This window comes from Acanthochromis polyacanthus, chromosome 23 (genome assembly GCF_021347895.1).
Source record: "Acanthochromis polyacanthus isolate Apoly-LR-REF ecotype Palm Island chromosome 23, KAUST_Apoly_ChrSc, whole genome shotgun sequence".
Lineage (NCBI taxonomy): Eukaryota > Metazoa > Chordata > Actinopteri > Pomacentridae > Acanthochromis > Acanthochromis polyacanthus.
The window spans coordinates 19,610,749-19,634,633 of NC_067135.1; the positions used below are offsets into that span (position 1 = coordinate 19,610,749).

The following is a 23,885-nucleotide window of genomic DNA, read 5'->3' on the forward strand; positions in this document are numbered from 1 at the left end:
TGGTTTTTCCCTGTTTATTTTTGTAATGGTCAGATCCAAAATGAACAAATGTCAAAATGTAATCAAATAGTAAATAAAAAAGAAATTGACATATCATCAAGTTAGTTACATTTTACTGCTGTCATTTGTTGAGCTGTTTATTAGAAAGCAGACTGTCAGTGGTTAGCGCTTCACTTCCACAGGTATTGATGAGTTGTTTTCTTAGTTTTGTCACAAGCTCAGTCTTCTATTTCATGTTTCAAACTAACTTAAACAGAGAGGGTTATCTTTGTAGTGGGCTTTTACTGCTTCACACAAACTGAATAAACAAACCAGACACCGGGTTTTTGGCAATTTATGCCATTATACAACTTTTTGTCATCATACAGACAAACATAAAATAACCAATATATAGTCGGTAACATTAGATTACACTGGTTTAAAATTATATGTTGAAAATGCTGTTCTCCACATTGCACCAAGCATTATCATAATGAAATACTGTCAGCAGTATGACCAGCAAATCACTTTAGTTGCAGTTGCACAGATGGACCACATGTAGGCGACACTGCCCCAGTACTCCAGCGCCACAGTGAGGTTAGATGAATGAATGCTGACCCTACATCTATTCACAGTTCTCACAGTTATATGCCACTGTCTCTGTATGGGAGGTCCTGATGTGCTTGAACGATATATGTCGAGGTCAAATGTTCAACTTTATTGAAGCAGATGTGATAGCCAAGTCCACTTTCAACCATTTTCTTTTCACACCAGACTGTGTTTTTGTTATTTTTCCTACTTTACTGGCACCCATTCAGTGTAATAACATGCAATCAAGTAAGTACCCTGATGAATTTATCATAAAGGGACTTCAATGCAAATGACCTTGTCCATTAGGGCACTAGATGAGCACAATCTGTTTGTGCTACTCTACACATTTTAGACACAGATTCTGTCAGGCTCACCAGGTTTACCGGTGAATGCAGTAGTTTAATCATTTTTGTAGTCACATTAGCTGTGCCTCCCCCAGAAGAGACCATTCTCATACTCATTCTTACAGGGAAATAGCTTTACCCGGCAAAAACTCCTTATTTGAGGGTTGGTATTTTAGTAGAACGTACACGGTTAGGCCTAAATGTTGTAGAAAAATTGCAACTGCGTATCATTTTTTGATTTTTTCATGTAAGCTATCAAGTTCTAAAATGTTAGCTCTCTATTTTGTTGAGTCCTCGCGGATTTGAGACAGCAGTGGAAGTGATACGGCCAACAATTTTTTAATTCCTGGTGACTATTGTCCTCTTCTGTTTGTCAATCGTCATTTAGCTGTCCCCCTATTCCCTAGTCGGTTTTGCAGATATTGCTAATAATTGCGCTAACGTAACAACTTCATCAAAAGACGATTTAGCCAGTCTTTGGAGAAAACATGCCTCGGAAACATGTCAAGTTCAGCGGCTAAAAATATGTAAAAGTGCGTGATGCTTGTCTGTAGTAGTTTTGGATGTTTAAATGAAAGTTTTTATACCCGATTCTCTCATGAACCTGACCAAAATGGCGGATTTTCGTGAAAGAGCGGAGCTAAATTAATCAGGCACTTTTTAAGAATAGTGAGTGTTTAACCATCACGATTACTCAACAATAACGGAACGTACACAAATTAAATCTGATTATGGTGTTTGCTTTCAGAAATGACCTGTCATGTCCATTTTAAGCTGATTTTCAGACCACAAGCATGCTGTAGTATAGTGTAGAAAATGGTTCAAAGCAACTTAGAAGATAATTGCAGTCTTAGCAAAGAATCCAGTGGCTTATCCAGAACATCAAATCCACTTCAACTGCAAAAAAGCACAGTGAATTAATGTAAGGCAAGAGCAGGAAGTTGGTCTGTGTTTGGGTCATAATTTTACTGTTTACTTTTTCTCTTCCAAATATATTTGGCTGATCAGTGCATGTGAATATATGTCAATTTTACCACAGTGGTGCCACATCTCCTCATAATAATGCTGTCCTGACCTACAGTGCTGTAATAAAGTATTTACAGATGTGTTCAACTTCTGCATATTTCTCACACTTAAATGTTTCATGTCAACAAACTAATATTTATATTTATTTAATATTAGACAGAGATAACACACAAAACACAAGATGCAGTTTTTAAATGATGGTTTATTAAAGATTTATTGAAAACCTGTATCACCCCCTTGAAAAAGTAATTGCCCCTAAACCTAATAACTGGTTGGGTCACCATTGGCAGCAACAACTGCGGTCAAACATTCCTTTGTAATCAGTATTTTACATCACCATGGAGGAGTTTTGGTCCAGTCTTCTCTGCAGAATACTTTTAATTTGGTCACATTAGATGGTATTTAATCATAAACTGCCATTTTATAGTCTTGCGTCAGCATCTCAGTTAGATCCAAGTCTGAACTTTGACTTGCCCAATCTAAAACCTTAATTTTACCCTTTTTGAGCCCCCACTGGTGGACTTGCTGGTGCGTTTTGGGTCATTCTCATGAACTGATGGGTGGATGTAGACGGACCTTAACTGAGGACAGTGAGGTCTGCAGTTCTTTTGATGCTCGTCTGGGTTTTTCTGTGACTTCCTGGATGAGATATCGACACGCTCTTGGAGAAGTGTTGGTAGGCCGCCCACTGCTACGAAGGTTCATCATTGTTCCATGTTTTTTTTTCCATTTGTGGATAATGTCTCTCAGTATCAGAGCCTTAGCAGTGACTTTGTAACCCTTTCCAGACTGATGTCAATGACTTTGTTTCTAATCGGTTCCTGATAGTACGTGTCATCATGTGATGCTTTTTGAGACCCTTTAGCTACTTCACAGTGTCAGACAGGTTCTACTTAGTGATGTTTAGATTGAACAAGTCTGGCAGTAATCATATATGAATTTGGCCATTTGATAGATTGGTAGCTACTTACTTTTTCACATAGGACAAGGCAAGGCTGAACAGCATTTTCCTTCAATAAATGACATCATCATTTTAAAACTGCATTTTGTGTTTTAAGGAGTTATCTTTTATTTATATTAAAATTGGTTTGATGATGAATTTTATTGAGACAAATACGCAAAAAAAAGAAGGTAACTGCAATGGAGGCAATACTTTACTCAGCACTGTATGCACACAGTCACTTCTCACATGACACCTGATGGAATTTTTCAAAACGTTTAAAAAAAATATATAATTGCACCTCAAGGCAGCAAACTTTTTCCAGAGCATTCAGCCGTTCACTGCAGTCTCCATCAACACATGAAGTTTGAAGCTCAATGATACAGCGCCTCTTAATGCCTGGAGCAGGGGAGCGATGTTATGAATGTGACGCAACATGAATGCTTGGCCAGCATCACAGAAAACCACCTCTGTTCTCGACATGACCAGCACCTCCCACAACATCATTAAACAGTCACAGAAAGAGCAAACACATCAGACTCCGCACCAGGTCTCGTCTTTGACGAACACCTTGGATTTTACAGTACCAGTTGGCAATGAGTGTAGCAGAGGGTGAGGCAGTTAGGCTGTCTATTGCGCTGGGGTGCAGCGGTGGCTTTTGTAGGTGCCCAAGTGGCGGAAGCTGCGTCCACACTGCTGGCAGCAGTAAGGCGTGGCGCCACTGTGGATCCTCTGGTGGGTGTACAGATTCCCCAGCTCTTTAAAGCGTCTGCCACATTGAGGGCAGGCATAAGGGCTCTCACCAGTGTGCACTCGCTGGTGTCTCTTGAGTCCCGACAGCACTGAGAAACCTTTCCCACACTGGGGGCATGGGAAGGGGCTCTGGGCACCGCTGTGGATAAGCCTGTGGCTTTTTAAGCGAGCTGCATGGCGGAACCTCTCTCCACACTCTGGACACATAAAAGGCTTCTCTCCAGTGTGAATGCGCTGGTGCTGTCGCAGGTTGCCAAGGTAGTTAAAATGGCGGCCACAGTCACCACACTCATAACCCCCCTCAATTTTAATTTCCTTTTTCATAGGCCCGACTCCTCGACTGACGCTCACGCCAGACCCAAGTCCTGTGCTTCCCTCGTTTTGACCGCCCCCAGCCCTCCTGGAATCACTGCTGCCATCTCCCGTGGTGGTTGCAGCAGAGGAGGTGGACTGCAGGGCCTGGAGAGCCTGAGCACCAGCAGAGTCCGAGTGTATCAATTTGACATGTTCCTCCAGGAACACAGAGTCAGGACAGAAGGTGCCACACAGTGAGCAGATGTAAGTGTGGCTGGAAAACTGCTGGCCTGAAACCACAAACATTACTCTGTGAACAACAAAGGTTAATTCCAGTAACATTACAGGGTTATATACAGGGTTAAACAGTGTGACCAAAAACCTGTCAAATGTGATTACAAAAACATTGTCATCAGTTGCACTGGGTGTCTGACATTCATAGATTTTCTCATTTTTGTTGTTTTGTGTGTTGTTTTGTGTCTCATTTTTGTAATATGTTTTGGCTGTCATTTTGTGTCGTTTTTATCATTTCTTTATGTTGTTTAGAGTCTCGTGTTTGTTGTTTTTTTGTCTCGCTCATGTAATTTCATGTGTCTTTGGGACAGTTTTGTCTTTTATCTCATTTTCTGTCTCATTTTCTGACTTGTTTTCTTTGTTTTAGGTGTTTTTAGGACAGTATTATCTTTTTGTGGTCACTTTGTGTATCTTTTCTGTTGTTTCTTTGTCTTGCTTTCTTGTTTTGAGTCTATTTGGGACGGTTTTATCTCATTTCTGTCATTCTGTGTCAGACAGGTTTGTCTCTGTGTGCATATGGACAGTGGGGCAAAAAAGTTTTTAATCAGCCACCAATTGTGCAAGTTCTCCCACTTAAAATGATGACGGAGGTCTGTAATTTTCATCATGGGGACACTTCAACTGTGAGAGACAGAATATGAGGAAAAAAATCCAGGAAATCACATTGTAGGATTTAGTTTAGGATAGTAGTTTAGTTTAGTTGTAGGATAGTTTATTTGTAAAATATGGAGGAAAATGGGCTGCACAGTGGAGTAGTGGTTGGCACGTTTGCCTTGCAGCAAGAAGATCCCCGGTTCAAATCCCAGGGTGGGCCTGGGATCTTTCTGCATGGAGTTTGCATGTTCTCCCTGTGCATGCGTGGGTTTTCTCTGGGCACTCCGGCTTCCTCCCACAGTCCAAAAAATATGCTGAGGTTAATTGATCACTCTAAATTGTCCTTAGGTGTGATTGTGTGTCTGTACATGTAGCCCTGTGACAGACTGGCGACCTGTCCAGGGTCCCCTGCCTTCGCCTGAGTCAGCTGGGATAGGCTCCAACACCCCCCGCGACCCTAGTGAGGATAAAGCGGTGTATAGAGAATGGATGGATGGAGGAAAATAAGTATATGGTCACCTACAAACAAGCAAGATCTGTGGCTCTCACAGACCTGTAACTTCTTTAAGAAGCTCTTCTGTCCTCCACTCGTTAGCTGTATTGATGGCACCTGTTTGAACTCGTTATCTGTATAACAGACACCTGTCCACAGCCTCTAACAGTCAGACTCCAAACTCCACCATGACCAAGACCAAAGAGCTGTGGAAGGACACCAGGAACAAAAGTGTAGACCTGCACCAGGCTGGGAAGAGTGAATCTACAACAGGCAAGCAGCTTGGTGTGAATAAATCAACTGTGGGAGCAATTATTAGAAAATGGAAGATGTACAAGACCACAGATAATCTCCCTTGATCTGGGGCTCCACACAACATCTCATCCTGTGGGGTCAAAATGATCATGAGTGAGCAAAAATCCCAGAACTACATGGAGGGACCTGGTGAATGATCTGCAGAGAGCTGGGACCAAAGTAACAAAGGCTACCATCAGTAACACACTACGCCGACAGGGAATCAAATCCTGCAGTGCCAGACGTGTCCCCCTGCTTAAGCCAGCACATGTCCAGGCCCGTCTGAAGTTTGTCAGAGAGCATATGGATGATCCAGAAGAGGATTGGGAGAATGTCATGTGGTCAGATGAAACCAAAATAGAACTTTTTGGTATAAACTCAACTTGTCAAGTTTGGAGGAAGAAGAATGCTGAGTTGCATCCCAAGAACACCAATCCTACTGTGAAGCATGGGGGTGGAAACATCATGCTTTGGGGCTGTTTTTCTGCAAAGGGGACAGGACGACTGATCCGTGTTTAGGAAAGAATGAATGGGGCCATGTATTGTGAGATGTTGATCCAAAACCTCCTTCCATCAGTGAGAGCATTGAAGATGAAACGTGGCTGGGTCTTCCAGCATGACGAGGATCCCAAACACACAAAGGAGTGGCTCCATAAGAAGTATTTCAAAGTCCTGGAGTGGCCTCGCCAGTCTCCAGAACTCAACCCCATAGAAAATCTGTGGAGGGAGTTGAAAGTACGTGTTGCCCGGCAACAGCCCCAAAACATCACTGCTCTGGAGGAGATCTGCATGGAGGAATGGGCCAAAATACAAGCTCCAGTGTGTGCAAACCTGGTGAAGAACTACCGTAAATGTTTGACCTCTGTCATTGACAACGAAGGTTATATTACAAAGTACTGAGTCGGACTTTTGTTATTGACCAAATACTTATTTTCCACCATAATTTACAAATAAATTCTTCAAAAATCCTACAATGTGACTTCCTGGAATTTTTTTTCCATATTCTGTCTCTTACAGTTGAAGTGTCCCTCTGATGAAAATTACAGACCTCTGTCATCATTTTAAGTGGGAAAACTTGCACAATTGGTGGCTGACTAAAAACTTTTTTGCCCCACTGTATATAGTAGTGATGTACAGGTGACGGGTAAACCTAAAGGCAAATTTCACAGGTTTGGGCAAACTGGGTCAAAAAGTGACAAAGCAGCTGTCCTGATTCACTTTTAAAGAACTTATATCATGTGTAACAGGACTGGCTGTGATATGGCCTACTAGTCCACCTTCTCTCCCCCTCTCTATCTTTTACTCACAAAAACATGTAGCACTGGAGGGTGCAGGTTCTCTAATGCACTGTGAACACACTCAGTTTACCACCAGGTGTATTAACTCATTTCTTAAATTCAGCTAATAATTGACTGATATATATTTTTGCAGGGTCGGCGGTGCAGATCGGTTGATAATGGGTTGGGTGTGGGAATTAAATATTAACATCACTGCTTCTAACATCACGTCTGAGCACAATCATGAGGGGCATCGGGCCACTTTTGGTTTGGTGAGGGGTCAGCAGCTTGTTTTATTAGAAGCGAGTAGGCTGCAGTAATTATGATTGCACTGCCAACCAATAAACCCTCCTTTAGCGTCTGCTGCTAGCTCCAAATCTATTGTGCATGCACATTCTCAGCCCTTTTATACTGTCTGCTTGCAACCACAGCAAAACCGGACTCATCCTTAAGGCAAGAATCTGAATGATATACTCAGCTTGTGAATGGAGCTGCCACTGGTAGTAATCCAATTTTAACAGCAGTGTAGTACTTTGTACAGGACAGTGTGTTTATGTATTAATGTAGCTAGTTTCCTCCGCACCTCCCTCAGGCCGGTCTGTGTTGCCCTCCAGCGGACTTCCTCCCTCGCCTGGAGAACTCTGGGGCTCCATGGAGAACTCAGAGGGCTGGACGTGTGAGAGAGGAGCCTGGGCCTGCTCCAGTGCCCCCTCCTCCCTCCTGGACGATTCATCTTCATTCTCGTCTTCTGTCTCCCTGATCCGGGTATTCTCACAGTTTGGCTCCTTCAAGACTGGGAGAACACAAAAGGACGTCACACTAGCCAGTGTTTACTTTACCATCAAAACAACACAACAGATCAACTCAGTATGAGGGCTAAAACTTATTTTGATGTCAGGATGTCCCAATAGCTCTCTGTAACACCTACAGTTGATCCAAAACGCTGCAGCAAGAGTACTGATGGGAGTTAGCAAGAGAGATCATATTTCTCCGATACTGGCTTCTCTTCATTGGCTTTCTGTGACGTCTAGAATAGAATTTAAAATCCTTCTCCTGACATGCAAAGCTCTTAATAACCGGGGGACCGACATATTGAAATTGCACAGAATTGAGTTTTGTTAGTTTTTCTTGTAAACAATAAACAAAAAAAATGTATTTGACTGTGTCAATCTAATGCAGCCACACCGTTTGAAACACAAAAAGATTTTTCCACAAATATTTCATGATTATATTTGAAATTTCAAGGGCATCCGAAAACTTTTTTTCACCACTGTCTGCAAAATTGGTTATTATTTTGGAGAAATGTGTTTTCACTCAACATGTGTCTTCTATTGTAAACTGTGGTAAAAAAAAAAAAAAAAAAAGGAAATTATACTCACCACGATTCAGTGTTGAAAAGCAAAGACAAAAGATTGAAGTTTAAATGAGACAAATAGAAAGACTAGTAAACGTGGACAGCTTGTAGTGTGGCTGATTCCCAGTCAGATTGTTAGGTTAATAACTGATCAGGTCAACAACGATAACATGGTGAATTTTTAAAAGTATGGAGGAATGTTTTTTAATCTACTGTGCCCGTGTATTTATTTTTGATTTTGTACCCCCCGCTGTGTGGTTACCTTTCAGGTCTGAAGTATATTCCATTGGTGCTATCCACTCGTAGTCATACATCCGTTTGCTGCCAGAGGGGAGCATACTGAAGATGTCATCTGCAGTGGACTCGGAGTCTCCGTGCACAGGCCCAGAGCCGGCCATCCCGCTGTCCGGCCACAGGGTGAGGGAATGCGGGTCCGGTTCTTGGCGAGCCTCCCTGTCACCATTGGCTTGACTGCTGTGATCCCCGTCCATTTCAGCACAACCCCTCGAGTTCTTGTCTTTCATCAGATAGTCACAGATCGCGTCGATATTCTCCTTCTTTACGCCAGGCATGACAGCTTTGGCTCTCCTGGGGTCTGTGTTGTTGTGCTTGGTTCCGGAGCTGAAGTCATGTTTCTTGAAGCCAGCCTCTGCAGATGGCTCCATGGTGGTTACGCCAGGGAACGGGTCCCTGCTATCCCTCTGAACTGTATCCAATCTCGTCTTTAACATTTCAATTTCCTCGGTTTTCTCGCGCAGCTCCATTTTCAGGACTCTTATCCGGATGCTCACCATTTTGCGGATCTCAGACAGCGCTGTCTCAAGGACCACGGTGATGTTTCTACCAAGGTGCTCGGTGATGTCGCTGACCGAGCAGAGGAGCTCCTCGTCGGGCTCCAGCTCCAAAAAATCCCCGTCAGCTCGACCCACTGACCCGGGAGGCTCCATGAAGGTGCCGTGGAGTTGGGGAGACAGGTTAGTTTCAGCAAAATTGTGGTTTCTTTTGCGACTCATAAATTATCTTAACTATGAGCTCTGTTATGGGGAGAGTTAAGCTAGCTAAAAGCTACTCAGCAGGCTAATGTTTAGATGATGCTGAAACCCTGTAGATAGTCAAGTTAACCGGATTTAACGTGAGTCTCACCGGATGTAGTTGGAGTCCAGCTTCAAAACAAAAGCATTTTCATGTCAAATAGCTATCTGGACGTAGACTCAACCGTTAGACCTTTTTTTTTGAAAGTACTGAAGGGAAGTATCTTTATTGCTATTTGACAATTGATAGATACAGTCAATAGAGTTGCAGTACAGTCTATTGTAGTGGTGGCTGAATTCGGTGGAGTTTAGATTCATTTTTACACACAGCGCCCCCTACAGCAAACACCAGGAAAGAATCTTTAATGATAGATAGATAGATAGATAGATAGATAGATAGATAGATAGATAGATAGATAGATAGATAGATAGATATGCGAACACAACATGAACAGTGGTCGACATAGGTGGCATGAACTAAATTAAATTTGACGATTTAAACATATTTGACATAATATGTTTTTTTTAAACAAGTAGTAAAAATAAAATAATGAATAAAAATGACTGCAAATAACTGCAATAACAGTGCACCCTCTCTTTAATTACCCAGAAAGCATTAACTTTGTTAGTTCTTGACATGTGCCAATAATAATAGTAATAATAATAATAATAAATTTTATTTGCAAAGCACTTTACATTGTAAAACAATCTCAAAAGTGCTGATGACATTTGAGAACCACTCAATTCTCCTAACGTTCTATAAATGTCTTCTAAAGGTCATTATTGTAATGCTTTAGAGCATGGGTGTTAAGCACACGGCCTGTGGGCCCAAACCGGACCACCAGAGGGTCCATTCTAGTCCACATGGGATGATTTTGCAAAATTTAAAACAGGGGTGCCAAACTCCGTTCCTGGAGGGCCACTGCATGTTTTAGATGTTTCCCTCTTCCAACACACCTGATTCAAATGATCAGGCTCGTTATCAGGCTTCTGCTGAGCTTGATGATGAGCTGATCTTTTGAATCAGGTGTGTCGGAAGAGGGAAACATCTAAAACATGCAGGATAGTGGCCCTCCAGGAACTGAGTTTGACACCCCTGATTTAAAAATTCCAGAGAAAGCATTAACAGCAAATTGTAAATTTGTAAAACTAAATTTAAAATAATTTCTCAGTCTACTTCATTGTTAAGTTCCAAATGCCTGTAACTAAATTTTTTGCGCCTTTGTAGATGCAGTTGTCTGTGAGCTGTAATGTGGAAATGATAAACTGAGGCATAATATGATTGAAATTGCACTTATTTTTCAAAGAAATTTGAGGTTGTTCATAATGTTTTATAAAAAGATAGTTCATTAAATGTGAACATTTTCAGAATTGCATTTTTTGCACTAAAACAAATGGAAAAGTTGGAGTTGTCACTATTTATAGGGTATTGTGTTGTGATTTTATTGGTCCGGCCCACTAAAGATCAAACTGGGCTGACTGTGGCCCCTAAACTAAAACGAGTTTGACGCTGCTACTTTAGAGGATCTTTAATTAACTTTGTCTAATGGATATTTCTGGGGAACTTTTAGCTCATGTTGCGTTCCTGAGAGCTAGGCTAAGATTGAGTAACAAATGTAAAGAAAATGTAAATGTAAAGAGGCAGGAAAACTGATCACGTAACAAACGTTTTTTATTTACAAAAAGTAAACAAAACCAAGGAACGTAACCCTCAGCTAGAACATTCCTTGAACCCTCCTGTTCAAGAATATTCTCTAGTCTAGATGTTACTTTTGCAGAACCTCCATGGAACTTTCATAAAATGTTCCCTCAGTTCTAATTTGTGAACAGTTCAGAGAACCTCCTGGGAAGTTTCAGAGATGTCTGTTAAACGCACACTTTTGAAAAAGAAAAAAAAACACTTTTACAGTCTTGAGGTTCACAGGACGTTTGCAGACCATTCTTAGAACACTCGAAGAACATTCATGGCATGTCAAGATTAGAGGTTGTGCATACGTTTGTGGAATGTTCTCTAAACCCACAATACGGGGATTTTGGTCCAATTGGCCTTCCACTGTCCCCGGCATCAGTAATCTAAGAAAGTTGAGATCAGCACTTATAACTTAATGGCTTGTAATAATATTACTGTAACTTATTCATAATTTAAAAGGTAGATGGTTCCATACACTTGACTATTTGACAACTGTAGCTGTTCCTGGACCAGCATGCAGGTGCCACTACTAAACATTATTCTACATTGCTTTATAATAACTTTGTCCTCTTAATGATAGTTTTTTTCTCTTTGTTTTCAGTTTTAGTTCTCTTTGAGATCAGCTCTGAGCCCCTCTGAACCCTTTGGCTCCTGGCCCACTTAAATGATCCGTTTATGCGTACAGCCAATAAAAGAAAATGTACAGAGACAGTACTACTCTTATTCACACCATTCTGAGACTAAAACCCTTGTACTTTACACCACTGAGTCATCTGACAATTATTATGTATAACAATAAAAAAAAAATCTTATATGGCAGTGCATTTTTCAGACAGTGCAGAATGTGTTCTAACTTGAGTGTCGTTATGTATCTTGTGGTTCCATAACTGGGATTGTCTGATTGCTGTGGTCATAAATTCCTGAGTGTTGCTCCGGTTTTAGTTCAATACTGCTGGTGCTTGGATGCAACTCTGAGCTGACAGAGGAACTGACAGGAGGAAAGGAAACGCTGACTCTGTTCCTGGGATGTTTGAGGGAAAACACACACTTTGCATTACACACTGACCCAAGGCCACTCACAGACAAATAGAGTGGAAAACTGAGGGGGAAAGTTCAGGATTGAGACTGTGTATATCTGTAAAAACATGCGGTCTGCTTTAGTTATATTTAGTAAGTAAGTATTGCAGGTCTTGGTGTAAAAACAAAAAGCAATAAAATGTAGTTTTCCCTCACTTCCCCTCTATTTAGTCATTTGGTAATGGAAGGCCCCTTATTTATCCAGTGAGTGATTATTAACCTGGACATTGTGCGCTTGTGTTTTGGAGACAGACAGAGAAAATTATTGTTGAATTGCACAGAAAATAAGCTCTTTTTCTGGTTATTTGAATAGATATCCGACCTATAGCACAACACAGAAACACGTAGATGTAGTTTGACAACCTTTACTGGATTCTCAGGCCAGTAGACACCAGTAGCCTCTAGAATTCTAGTCAAGCTCACCAGAGCAGCCCAAGAAGTAAATCAAGTTTAATTTCAAAATAAAAGTTCATTCAGTAATGGTCGGGTTGTAAATTTTAAATCTCAGCATACGTACTGAGGTCAGATCAAGACACGGATAGGAAAAGAGAATCCATAGGTGTGGATGTGAGTGTGATTGTTTGTCTCTACATGGAGCTCTGTGATAGACTGTTGACCTGTCGCTGTCTTCACCCTAAGTCAGCTGGGATAGACTCCAGCCCACCGTGACTCTAATGATTGTTAAGCAGTGTATAGATGATGGATGGATGGGTAATAAAAACACTGAGTTCAATTCCCCCTCAAACCACCACTGAAGATAAGCCATTCTATTTCTCAGATTTACTTCCAATCTGGACTTTATTATAACATATTACTTTCGTACCAACCTGACCAGCTCTCCTCTCACTCCTATTGAGGCTGCAGAAGGTACAATTCTGGGGTTCGTTCAATGATATTGTAGGGTTTCATCTTTAATATGTACCTTGGAATGAAGTATGCTGATGTGATGTTAAATAAATTAAACTGAAAATAGCTGAATTATTACATTAGAAAATCCACATGCATACATGTAAATATAACTTAAAAAGGTTTACTATCCTGTCTATACAAGAAGAAAATACTTTTTTTCTTACATAGATTGGATTTTTTTAGGTTCCAATCATCATTATTCATGACAAAATGAAAAAATGTATAGGACAGGAGGTGGAGGAATCCCTTTGGATCAGTTCAGGTCTACATTTTCTGCCAAGACATTTATTTTGAAAGCGAAGACAGGATGCTCTAGGGCACTCCTGTCTTTGCAAAGGGAGACAATACTTGTGCTGGCGCAGTTCAAAGGCATGTGATCAGCTGGTGTGGACTGATCCCAGGTGAGCTGGGAGACTGGACGGTTGTCTTGGAAATGTCAGACCAAGGCTCAGGGAGCCTCGGGCACCGAAGAGAAAGTTCTGCTGACAGCCAGCACATGACTGAGAAACTGGAAACCTCTGGAGAACATTCACGTATGTTTTGCCAAATGCTTTTTTCTTTTTCCCCCCCTGATTACTGTATTTTATGGAGCTCAAAACTTCACACTATTTTACTGAGTTAACCGTCTGTTCACTGATTTTGCGCTGTTTATTCTCTTTTTAAACAATTATTTTATTTTATAAAGGGGCTTTTTATATTAGTTTATTCTTCTTTCTGCTCTCTTTAATTCAAATTCAAATAATTTGTTTTTGTATTGTATTGAATTGTTTTTTTTTTTTGTGCTTTTGTCAGTGAATGAAATATAAACCAACTATTTCTGTCAAATCTTTGAGGCGGTTTTAGCAGTTTTGGACTACTTTTGGCTTTAATTTAAATCGTTGATCATTACTTGTACCAAACAGTGCATCAGTTTGTTCATAACTTTGAGAAACTGTTTAAACTACATAAATATATGTTGTAATACATCTTTTAATTAACTAGTTCAAGTGTTCACCCTCTAGCTTTTACTGTTTCAACTGTTCAGTTATTTCTATTGTTTACTACTAACTATTTCACCTGCTTACTTATTACTTTGATCAACTATTTAAACAATTTATTTGTTTTCACCTCTTTCATCTGTCCATTCATTTCTTTTATCTAAGTATTATTTATTATTTTTGGTAAACCACCATATGTGCAGTATGCCCATTACTTTTAGTTCATTATTTTAAGAGTTTATTCATTACTTTTAGCTAGCGATTTTAACTATTTATCCATTATTTTTAGCATATTATTTTTACAGTTTATCCATTATATTTAGCAAACTATTTTAACTATTTATCCATTATTTTAACATATTATTTTTTACAGTTTATCCATTACATTTAGCAAACTATTTTAACTATTTATACATTATTTTAACATATTATTTTTTAATACAATTTATCCATTACATTTAGCAAACTATTTTAACTATTTATCCATTATTTGAACATATTATTTTTTTACAGTTTATCCATTATTTTAACATATTATTTTTACAGTTTATCCATTACATTTAGCAAACTATTTTGACTATCCATTATTTTAACATATTTTTTTTTTACAGTTTATCCATTACATTTAGCAAACTATTTTAACTATTTATCCATTATTTTAGCATATTATTTTTACAGTTCATCCATTACTTTTAGCAAATTATTTTAACAATTTATCTTTATCAACTTTTGGCAAATTCTTTTCAAAGATTATTTATTATTTTAAATAACTGTTTTAACTATATATTTACTACTTTTAGCTAACTGTGCAAACTGTAGTTAAACAGAAATTTGGTAGTGTTGGTTATATTTAGCTGAATATAATTATTATTTGAGTACAAGTACCATTGAGGGTGCTCAGTGTTCCATCCATTAAAGAGAAAATAGGTCATTTTCTGATGGCCAGTTTTGTCCTTCTTCGTAGTCTGCTTAGAGTCTGTGAATGCACACTACTGCCCTTGTAGTCACCACACAGATAACAATCATGTTGTGTTTATTGATAGATACATGAATAGAAAACTATCCCTGAGTTGACAACGCCATTAAAATTGAAATCACTATCTGGTAAATGTAAGCTTTTATCAACTCGTCATGAATTTACATCTCGCCCCTTCATCAGTGAAAGAATCCGAAACTATGGAAATTCTAAAATATTTGTTGGACATGTCCTGGTGTGTGCACTGGAGGTTTCCAAACCACAGTGAGTTGGGGTGTCACAAATCCTGCGTGTAATTTCTACATGTTAAACTGAGATGTGAGGTGTGTTCAGCAAAGCTTTCCTTGTACAGCGGATGAAGGTGAAAACTGGCAGACAGCATTCAGGACAGTGAAGGTCAAGCATCACAGGCATGAGACAATAAGCGAAATATTAACTGTATCCTTTAGCTAGCACTGAAAACCCAGTCGAAATACTTCAATTGTATCTTTTTTACTGAGTGTATAGAAAAAGCATGCTTGAAATGTCAGTTTTTCATAAAGAATTAATTTTAAAAACAAAGTAGTAGCATGCTGAGAATTCATAGTTTTAACACCTGAATCCTTACCCGAAATGTTGACGATAAAAAGGAATTATGTGTCAGATTTTCTGTTAATAAGACAGAAAACCAGTTCCATCACTCCACACTCTAAGTGACTTTACCGTATCTTTTGTTTTCAAGTTGAAAGCACTATGCCTGTATGCTGTGTACTGTTCTGTTAAAGCAGCGTTCTTTATTGCATCGCCACTGTGTAATCATTATGTGTTGGATGCTTTATCAGTAAAGCTGCTCCTGTTTCAGGGGATTGTGTCTGGATTGTGACACGTCCATATCAGTCATATCAGTTATTATTCTGTGGTTAAAGTAGAAGTAAACTATGTATGGTGGATTTGCATGTAACTTCAGCATTCCGATGTTTTGCAGCGTGTGGCTTCTCCGGAGATGCTGCAAGTCTGAAGGGAACTCTGGCAGCATGTGAGGAAAACTTCCCAACAGGTGAATATTGGCTTTTAGAAGAAAAACCCACCTACTGTTCCTGAATCCAGCTTTCCAGAGATTCTAGAGATTCAAGCATGGCTGTAGATTCTACAGTGTTATCACAAAATGTTTAACTCTGTGTGTCTGTTGGAGGCTGCACAGTTGCTTGGTAGTTAGCACTTTAGCCTCACAACTAGATAAAATGCGGTTCACGTCCCCACCTCCCCAGGATGCTTCTGATGGAGTTTGCATGTTCTTCCTGTGCTTACATGGGTTTTCTCTGGGTTCTCCGACTTTTACGGTCCCAAATCATGCTGAGGTGAACTAGTGGTTCTATATTGTCTGTAGGTGTGAATGTGAGTCTGCTTGTTTGTCTCTATGTGTAGCCCTGAGATAAACTGGTGACCTGTGCAGGGTGTCCCCTGCCTTCACTGTAAGTCAGCTGGGATAGACTCCAGCCCCCCGCGACTCAAATGAGGATTAAACGGTGCATAGATAATGGATAGATGGATGTCTGTTTCTAGAACAAAGAAAATTTGGTAAAAATATCTGAAATATCTGGTCCATTGATGCTACATTACACCTCACAATAGGAAAATGTGGATCAGAACATACTTGGTTTTGCAATACCGTATGCCCAGCGACTAAAGGAGCGACCTTTTTATCATTATTATTTGAAATGACATCCTAAATATTTTAGCCATCTTTTTAGTCAAAGTCAAGAAGTTCTGACATGTCAAATTAAAAAGAAATAATTCCGATTCCACAATGACCAAGTTCACTCCTTTATGCAAAAGATCAGATTTCCTTGAGTTGTATCCTTCTATTAAGCAGCGTTCAGATGAAACTCATCTCAGTTTCATCAGAATTTGTTTCTGACTATAGAAGGGCTTTCTCAGTGTAAAATTACAAATAGACTGAAGGTTTCTAAGTGCACAATAGTTTTGTTACAATATCTGAAAACCCCCGTGATCAAGATGCAAGTTGTCAAACTTCACTCTGGTTTGCACCTTTGTGGAGAAGGATTCATACTGCAGCAGGATACTGATCATAAAACACACCTCCAAACTTTGAAGAACTACTTGAAGCCCAAAGAAGACCAAGGGGTGTTGACTGCTGTTGACTTTCCTTTGCAGTCACCTGACCTCCACCCCACTGAACATTTATTGGGCACTTGAATACTGAAAAAGTGCATAATATTCTTTCAAGGAGTTCTTTGGCGCATTGCCACTTCATGCTGGAATAATTTTCTGAACACAGTGGTGGGGGCCGCACAGTGCAGTAGTGGTTAGCACTTTCACCTTGCAGCAAGAAGATCCCTGGTTCAAATCCCGGCTTGGGATCTTCTGCATGGAGTTTGCATGTTCTCCGTGTGCATGCGTGGGTTTTCTCCGGGCACTCCGGCTTCCTCCAACAGTCCAAAAATATGCTGAGGTTAATTGAGTACTCTAAATTGCCTGTAGGTGTGAATGTGAGTGTGATTGTTTGTCTGTATATGTAGCCCTGCGACCGACTGGCGACCTGTCCAGGGTGTCCCCTGCCTTCGCCCGAGTCAGCTGGGATAGGCTCCAGCACCCCCCACGACCCTAGTGAGGATAAAGCGGTGTACAGAGAATGGATGAACAAAGTGGTGGAGTCCATGCAGCTCGAGTGCTTCTGTCTTTAAAACAAAGGGGGGCAGACAAATACTGACATATTCTGTTTGACTCATATTTCAGTATATATAAGTACACATCATTCTAAAAATATATATACTTTTACTTTGATCTTAAATATCTCAGCACATTTTCTTGAGAAATCCGCACAGTTGTACAACAAATTCAATATGCACCATCTTCCTCATAACACAATAATTAGCTTCTAGCTTTGCTGTGATGTTCGTTACCATATCTAATACCTGGTGGTACAGTGAGCTACATTCTCTCACAGGCTTTCAGCCAAAAAACTAAACAATCTGAAAGAAAATTATGTTTTTTCCTGTACTTGGTTTATCATCTTATCTGCTGCCTAATCCTCCTTGACAGCTGACAAAAGGTTAATAACCCTACTGGCTAAAAGTATTCACAGAAAAGAAAAGTCTCAGCAAATTTCATTACCCTTATATAGCACCTTTTTTTAGGTTCTACAAGATGCTTTACAATTTGCTTGTCATTCACACAACAATGGTGGCAGAGCCCACCATCAGGAGCAACTTGGGGTTTAGTGTCTTGCTCAAGGACACTTTGACATGTGAAGGAGAGGACAGGGATCGAACCACCGGACTTTAAATTAGTGGACAACTTGCTCTGCCACTTTAGCCACGACCAACCATGTTTATTATCTGTTTATTGTTACTGGAGAGGAAAATTTCGGGGTACAATAATTTAGATTTTTGCTTTAATTAGTACTGTCAGTCCTGACTATCCCAGGAGCAAATATCTGTGCATGCATCCATTAGCTTGCGCGCTTTATCCTCTGGAGAAGCGATCATCTGACCTGTAAAACTCAAGTGACCTCAGTGGAAAATCATGTGAGAAAACTGAAGGTAGTTGATACCTTGAACCTGTGGGTTCCTCGGAAGTCACTTATTAAACTCTGAGCTAGTCACTTATTGTTATTATCAGGTCAAATCACTGGATGAGTTTATTTGACAGGTAGCTCACTCGCAGTTTGTAATTAAATCTTGAGAGTGAATTGATGCTAATGTTTAAACTTTAGGGTGGTAATGGAAGTGAACTTTCTACTCATTGTTGTACCAGTGATACAGTTCTGTACAGCTGTGCACTCTTTCTCACTGAGCCATTTCCCTCAACTCCCGTCTAGGTTTAATATTTTACTATCAACTTCAACTTTAACTTCAGCTTTATTGTCATTCAGCAATGCACGTAGTACACAGTCAAACAAAATGACGCTTCTGTCATCCATTTACAGTGCAGAAATAAAAGTGTTAATACTATAAAAAATCAAGAATAAATTAGGTAAATTTGAAAAGATTAAACTAAAAACACAAGCATACATCAGACACAATTACGCTCGCTATTGGGGTGACAAATAGGTGAAATTATGCGACTGCAGTAATCAGTTATTATACACAGTATAATGTACATGAGTCCTGAATGATCTGACATAGTGTATAGTGTAGGTGACAATTATACTTGGTATAGAATATAATTCTTAGTGCAGCTTAAGTGGTAGCTATACAGAGCATAGAACATAAATATCTGTAATACAGTGTCAATATTAAATAATACAGTGCAATCTATGCGTTCATAATCACACATAAAACAGTGGAACAAAGTCTGTAGTAGTCATACATAACATCATCTACATACATGTGTGTATTTTGTGTATGTGGTTCTACGTGAATTGTAGCCACAGGGTATGCAACAGTCTGGCGTCCTGTGGGAAGAACGTCTCCGCTCGTTCAACTCAAGCTAGCACTGAATGCAGAAAAGCCGAGCTAACTCTTAAATTTACCGCCATTTTTCTGATGCTGCAGTACTTATATACGTAAGGCAGATTTATCAATATGTTAAAATGAAATTGCTGCAACCTTTTCATAGTGCAGTATTAGGAATAACAGTACAATTCACTAGACTACTACCATCATGTCATATGTCAGTATGCACAAAAAACAGCTTCTTTCACCACATAATCTGCACAGTTCCTGCACTATTTGAATGTTTCTGTACTTTACAACACTCCTTAAGCCACTTTTCCATCCTACACTCTTGAACTTACTGTGAATATTACCATGCTTATAATTATATTGTTGTTTATGGTTGTTTATTGTGCTGCTGTAACATGGGAAATTTCCCCGGACACGGGGAGTAATAAAGGATTATCTTATCTTATCTTATCTTATCTTATCTTATCTTATCTTATCTTATCTTATCTTATCTTATCAGCATTAATGAGTTCATCTTCATCTGCAGAGCTGCATCCTCTAATATTAGGGAGAATGCTGTACCCACTGCAGCGCATTCATCATAGTGACATATACCTCTTTTACATAAGCACTCTGTTCCACACAGACACACTTCTGTATCTTTGTCAGGGTTTAAGCGTTACAACAGTGAGAGAGCACTGCCACCATAAGGTAACCGAAAACTATCTATTTCCTCCTAATTTTCATCCAGTGAGTTTTTCAAAACCATGCTTTGTTTCATTCTTCACATCTCTGCCAATATCCTACACTTTTTTAGAGAAAAGCATTCGAAAACCAGTGCTTTTTTAAAGTCATTTTTGACATAATGAATTTAGAACTTTGTTTATATTACATCATTTGAGGAATACCATTGTGTTGACTGTTTTGTTTTAAATGAATGTGAACCTTTCATGATACTGATTATTACTACTATCAGTGGCAGTAATGCATAGGTGGTTTATGCATTGTTATGGCAATCTATTGAAGTAGTGTAGTTAATGACTGTTAATAAATTAAGCAGTTTTTAAAAAATAAATGTATATTATGAATGCTATTTCATAAAAATATTCACTTATTGATCAGCAGACGAGAAACTTAGCCAGCTATCTGCGGTGACTGTGGTGTTTATTTTACTTCAAAAAATACAATATATTGTTATTTTAACTGCAGTTTTATTGAGATGGTAGTGAACTTATCTGAATTCATTGCAAAAGTGACTAATGAAAAATATATGTTTTTGTGTATGTACTTATGTTTGCAATGATGAATTCAGTAGAAGTGAAGATTTGAGGATAGAAATGTCACATTACTGTGTGACACAACATTCCTCTATGAGTGAACATTAATCCTGTCAAACAGATTATACAGTTTGGTCGTCCACTGCTTTAACCATAGTGTGTTGTGCGTTTGTGTGTTGAGCTCTGTCTGTGCTGCTGGATGTGGTCACGGGTCCGGATCAACTTCCAGCAGACGAGGAGTTACAGGAAGTGTTGAGAAGAAAACTGCGCATCCTGCAGGCTGACAGCGCTGAGCTCAACACTCTGCTCATGGTACAGCTCATGAAACATGCACACACACCTAGACGCCACACCTGCATTAATTAAGTATTTAACTGTAAAACAAATGAAGTAAACAAAAATGAAGAAATATTTTTCTTTTCCCTCTTTTTAGGAGTTGTCCACTCATCTTGTCTCTATCAACAGTGAAGAAAAAGCCATTTCTGTAACGTTCAAGACATTTGAGGAAATATGGAAGTTCACCACATATTGTACAATAGGTATGGAGTGTGCTTAAATGGACATGTAGTACTGTAGATGGAACTTCACAAATCCTCCAATGACAAACCAACAGTTTTTCTGATCCATTATTACTTTTATGATATTTAGAATGTGATTCTGTGCTTTTAAGTTTATATATTGAATTCATGTGGAACCCATGTGTACTCCCATTATAAACCCATGAGATCACATGAATCCATGAAAAATACTGTTCTTTCATACTTATATTACTGTAGTTCTGGAAATATGACATCTCCTGGGTCAAAAATATGCATACAGTAAAGCAAATATTTTGTTAAATGTCCCTTGGTAATTTTCAATAGCCATCCCCCATCTCCTTAAAAGCTTCTAGGTGTATTTTTGATCACTCCTCTTGACAGAGTTAGTACAGTTAAACAGAATCTGTTGACTTTCTGAACCAGATTTGCTTCTTCATCACATAGACTGTATATAAAGATGGACGTAGCATCTGGCTCCAGAATTGAAGCCAACCCGGAAGTGTCAAAAACTTGCAATATCACGCCGTCCGCTAGGGTTGGCTCCAAAAAGCTTTTTCTCCATAGACCCCAATTCATTTTTGGAAAAAATAAAATTTGATAGACTGATTTTCTACAGCTCAGGATTTTTTCCCGTTAGTTTTCATGGTCAAAATGAGAGATCAGGTGGCTGATCTTAAAATAAATCAATACTGAATTTTAAATAAATCGTTCAAGTTGGCAGAGCCAGGGGGTGTGGCTATACTTGATAGACAGCAACAGAAGCCTCTGCGGTAAAATGTGGGCGGGATAAGAGAGTCCTCAGCCAATCCTGCCCCTAGTTGCTCTCCGGTCCAGTCTGTTTGATGACGCTTTTTACGTCACTGGCTCCAAAAAAATCCAAAACTTCGGGCTTCATTTTCTCGGCGTTGAAACCAACGGGTGACGTCACGGTTAGTTTACGCCTGATTCATCACAGTCCACAGGTTCTAGATGGGCTTTAAGTCAAGACTTTAGGGAGACCTGTCTAAAAGCTTTATTCAAGCCTGATTTATTTTACCACTTTGGATGTGTGTTCAGGGACATTGTCTTGTTGGAACAACCAGCAGATTTTCCTGATGTATGTCGAGATTATTCTTTTCCTTTATTAATCTGTTTACTTTGTGTAAAGTACCAGTTTCACTGACAGCAAAACATCTGCAGAGCATAATATTACCACCATCATGCTTCTCGGTACTTTTGGTGTTCTTGCGGTTGCACCTTCTCTGGTTTAAACAAATTTCTGGTCATTGTGACCAACGGTACAATTCTTGCTTTATCTGACGACACAACCATTCTCCAGAAGGCATTTTCTTGGTCCATGTGATCAGCAGAAAACTTCACTTCCTTCTTGCATGGCAGCCTCGTAGCTCATGATGATGTAAAAAACTGGACACTGACACCTGCATTTCAGCAGCTTCTAAGTTACTGCAGATCTGCTTTTTCATGTCACTGAAACTGATAGTTTACTTCTATTTTTTAACCAGATTGTGTCATATTTTCAGAAGACCTATAATAACTCTATGAAAGAACCAAAATATTGTGAGGTTTTTTTTGTGAATGTGGATGTTTGTTTGTTTGTGGGTTTTTTTTTTGACACAGATGCATGGGTATTAGTAATTACAATATTTGAAATTCAGAGTCATAGGAGTCATCAGAAACTCAAGACTAACATACCTTTTCTTCTCATCTTCCTCTGGTACAGGTTTCCTGGGCCACTGTATGGAAAATCTTTTGTTAGATCAGATGTTTTGGCTTAGTTCTTTGGATGAAGACATCACTATCAAAGTTTCCATTCAAGAGGAAACTCTTAACCAGATCTACAAAGGCATCCTCATGCAAGAAGGTAGGTGCTGAAATGTACTTTTTGAGGATGCTCATCCAAGACAAGAGAGGTTCTACAGGGCAGAAGCCAAACTAGTGCACTGTTCTTAAAGTGCAAATATATAGTACTGTAGGTAAATTTGTAGAAGATGGACGACGAATGCAAGCAACATCACATTGAATATTTTTATCTTCTTATGGGACAAGGAAGGGGGGAAGAGCAGAGAAAGCAAATATACAATGTAACCTTAATTCTAAGAAACAACGGCATCAGAATTATTATTACTGGTGTGTTATCAGTGGTCTAGTGGGGGTCATTTGTTAAAATTGTCACCTTTTTGCACCAATAATTTAAAATATATTTATCACCTTATAAATAACTTGTATGCATAGATAATTTTTATTTAATGATTTTAAAAACTGAGTGAAAATATGACAATATGGGTTTTAGAAAGGAGAGTCATATTCACATTCTGCCTTGCTTTCTCCTTAGGTTCGTTGTTTGGAAGCTGTAGTGTCAACCAGATGTTTGACAGCTCTACCTCTGGAGGAGACCTCCACCTGGAGCAGGGAGACATAGCCCAGTTTGAGCCTCCTTTCCTGGGCTCGGGATGGACTGTTCTCTGCCTGGCCGATGGAGCTCGAGGCACTGCACCCAAACCTTCTCTGGAGCCAGTCATCCCGTTCCATCAGTGAGTCACATGACATAGTCTCATACAAGTGATTCTGACCAATTTCAAGTGTTGCCAAACAGTAGTACATCTAAGATCTCATACTCTGTGGTCATGTGACCCGATCTATCAACAGATGGTTTCTCAAATCCTGTGCAGAGAGCATTTTAGTTGGTGATGGAAAACCCTCCTGTGACTTCCCTCTGCGTTTTGGTAAGCACTTTCCTGTTTTATCTGAAACACCTACAATAGTTTAATTGTCATTTAGCTTCTTTCACTGC

The 23,885-nt window shown here is 39.4% G+C and overlaps 2 protein-coding genes across 3 annotated transcripts in view; one reads left to right on the forward strand and one right to left on the reverse strand.

The window, feature by feature from the left end:
* On the reverse strand, positions 1-9,353 carry znf16l (zinc finger protein 16 like). The gene is made up of 3 exons (XM_022210023.2): positions 8,496-9,353; positions 7,463-7,672; positions 1-4,217 (listed from the first exon to the last, which is right to left on the reverse strand). The coding sequence occupies exons 1-3, from the start codon at positions 9,244-9,246 to the stop codon at positions 3,511-3,513; spliced, it is 1,668 nt and encodes a 555-aa protein (XP_022065715.2). The 5' UTR covers positions 9,247-9,353; the 3' UTR covers positions 1-3,510.
* LOC110962121 (SH3 domain and tetratricopeptide repeat-containing protein 1) overlaps positions 9,087-23,885 on the forward strand; it is a 25,982-nt gene continuing 11,183 nt past the window's right edge. Inside the window, exons 1-7 of one of the 2 annotated variants that reach the window (XM_022210022.2) lie at positions 9,087-9,207; positions 15,858-15,929; positions 20,737-20,867; positions 20,989-21,094; positions 22,815-22,955; positions 23,427-23,625; positions 23,741-23,817. In XM_022210022.2, the coding sequence (XP_022065714.2) occupies positions 20,865-20,867; positions 20,989-21,094; positions 22,815-22,955; positions 23,427-23,625; positions 23,741-23,817 (526 nt within the window). In that variant the 5' untranslated portion in view covers positions 9,087-9,207; positions 15,858-15,929; positions 20,737-20,864. Of the gene's footprint in view, positions 9,208-13,114; positions 13,474-15,857; positions 15,930-20,736; positions 20,868-20,988; positions 21,095-22,814; positions 22,956-23,426; positions 23,626-23,740; positions 23,818-23,885 lie in introns of those variants that run through there. The other variant, XM_022210021.2, reaches the window with a different exon arrangement.

Coding starts and splice junctions, on each gene's coding strand:
- znf16l (XM_022210023.2), bottom strand. CDS start 9,246: ATGAGTCGCAAAAGAAACCACAATTTTGCTGAAACTAACCTGTCTCCC. Junction 7,673..8,495: donor ATATACTTCAGACCTGAAAG/GTAACCACACAG, acceptor GTGTTCTCCCAG/TCTTGAAGGAGCCAAACTGT. Junction 4,218..7,462: donor CACAGACCGGCCTGAGGGAG/GTGCGGAGGAAA, acceptor TTGTGGTTTCAG/GCCAGCAGTTTTCCAGCCAC.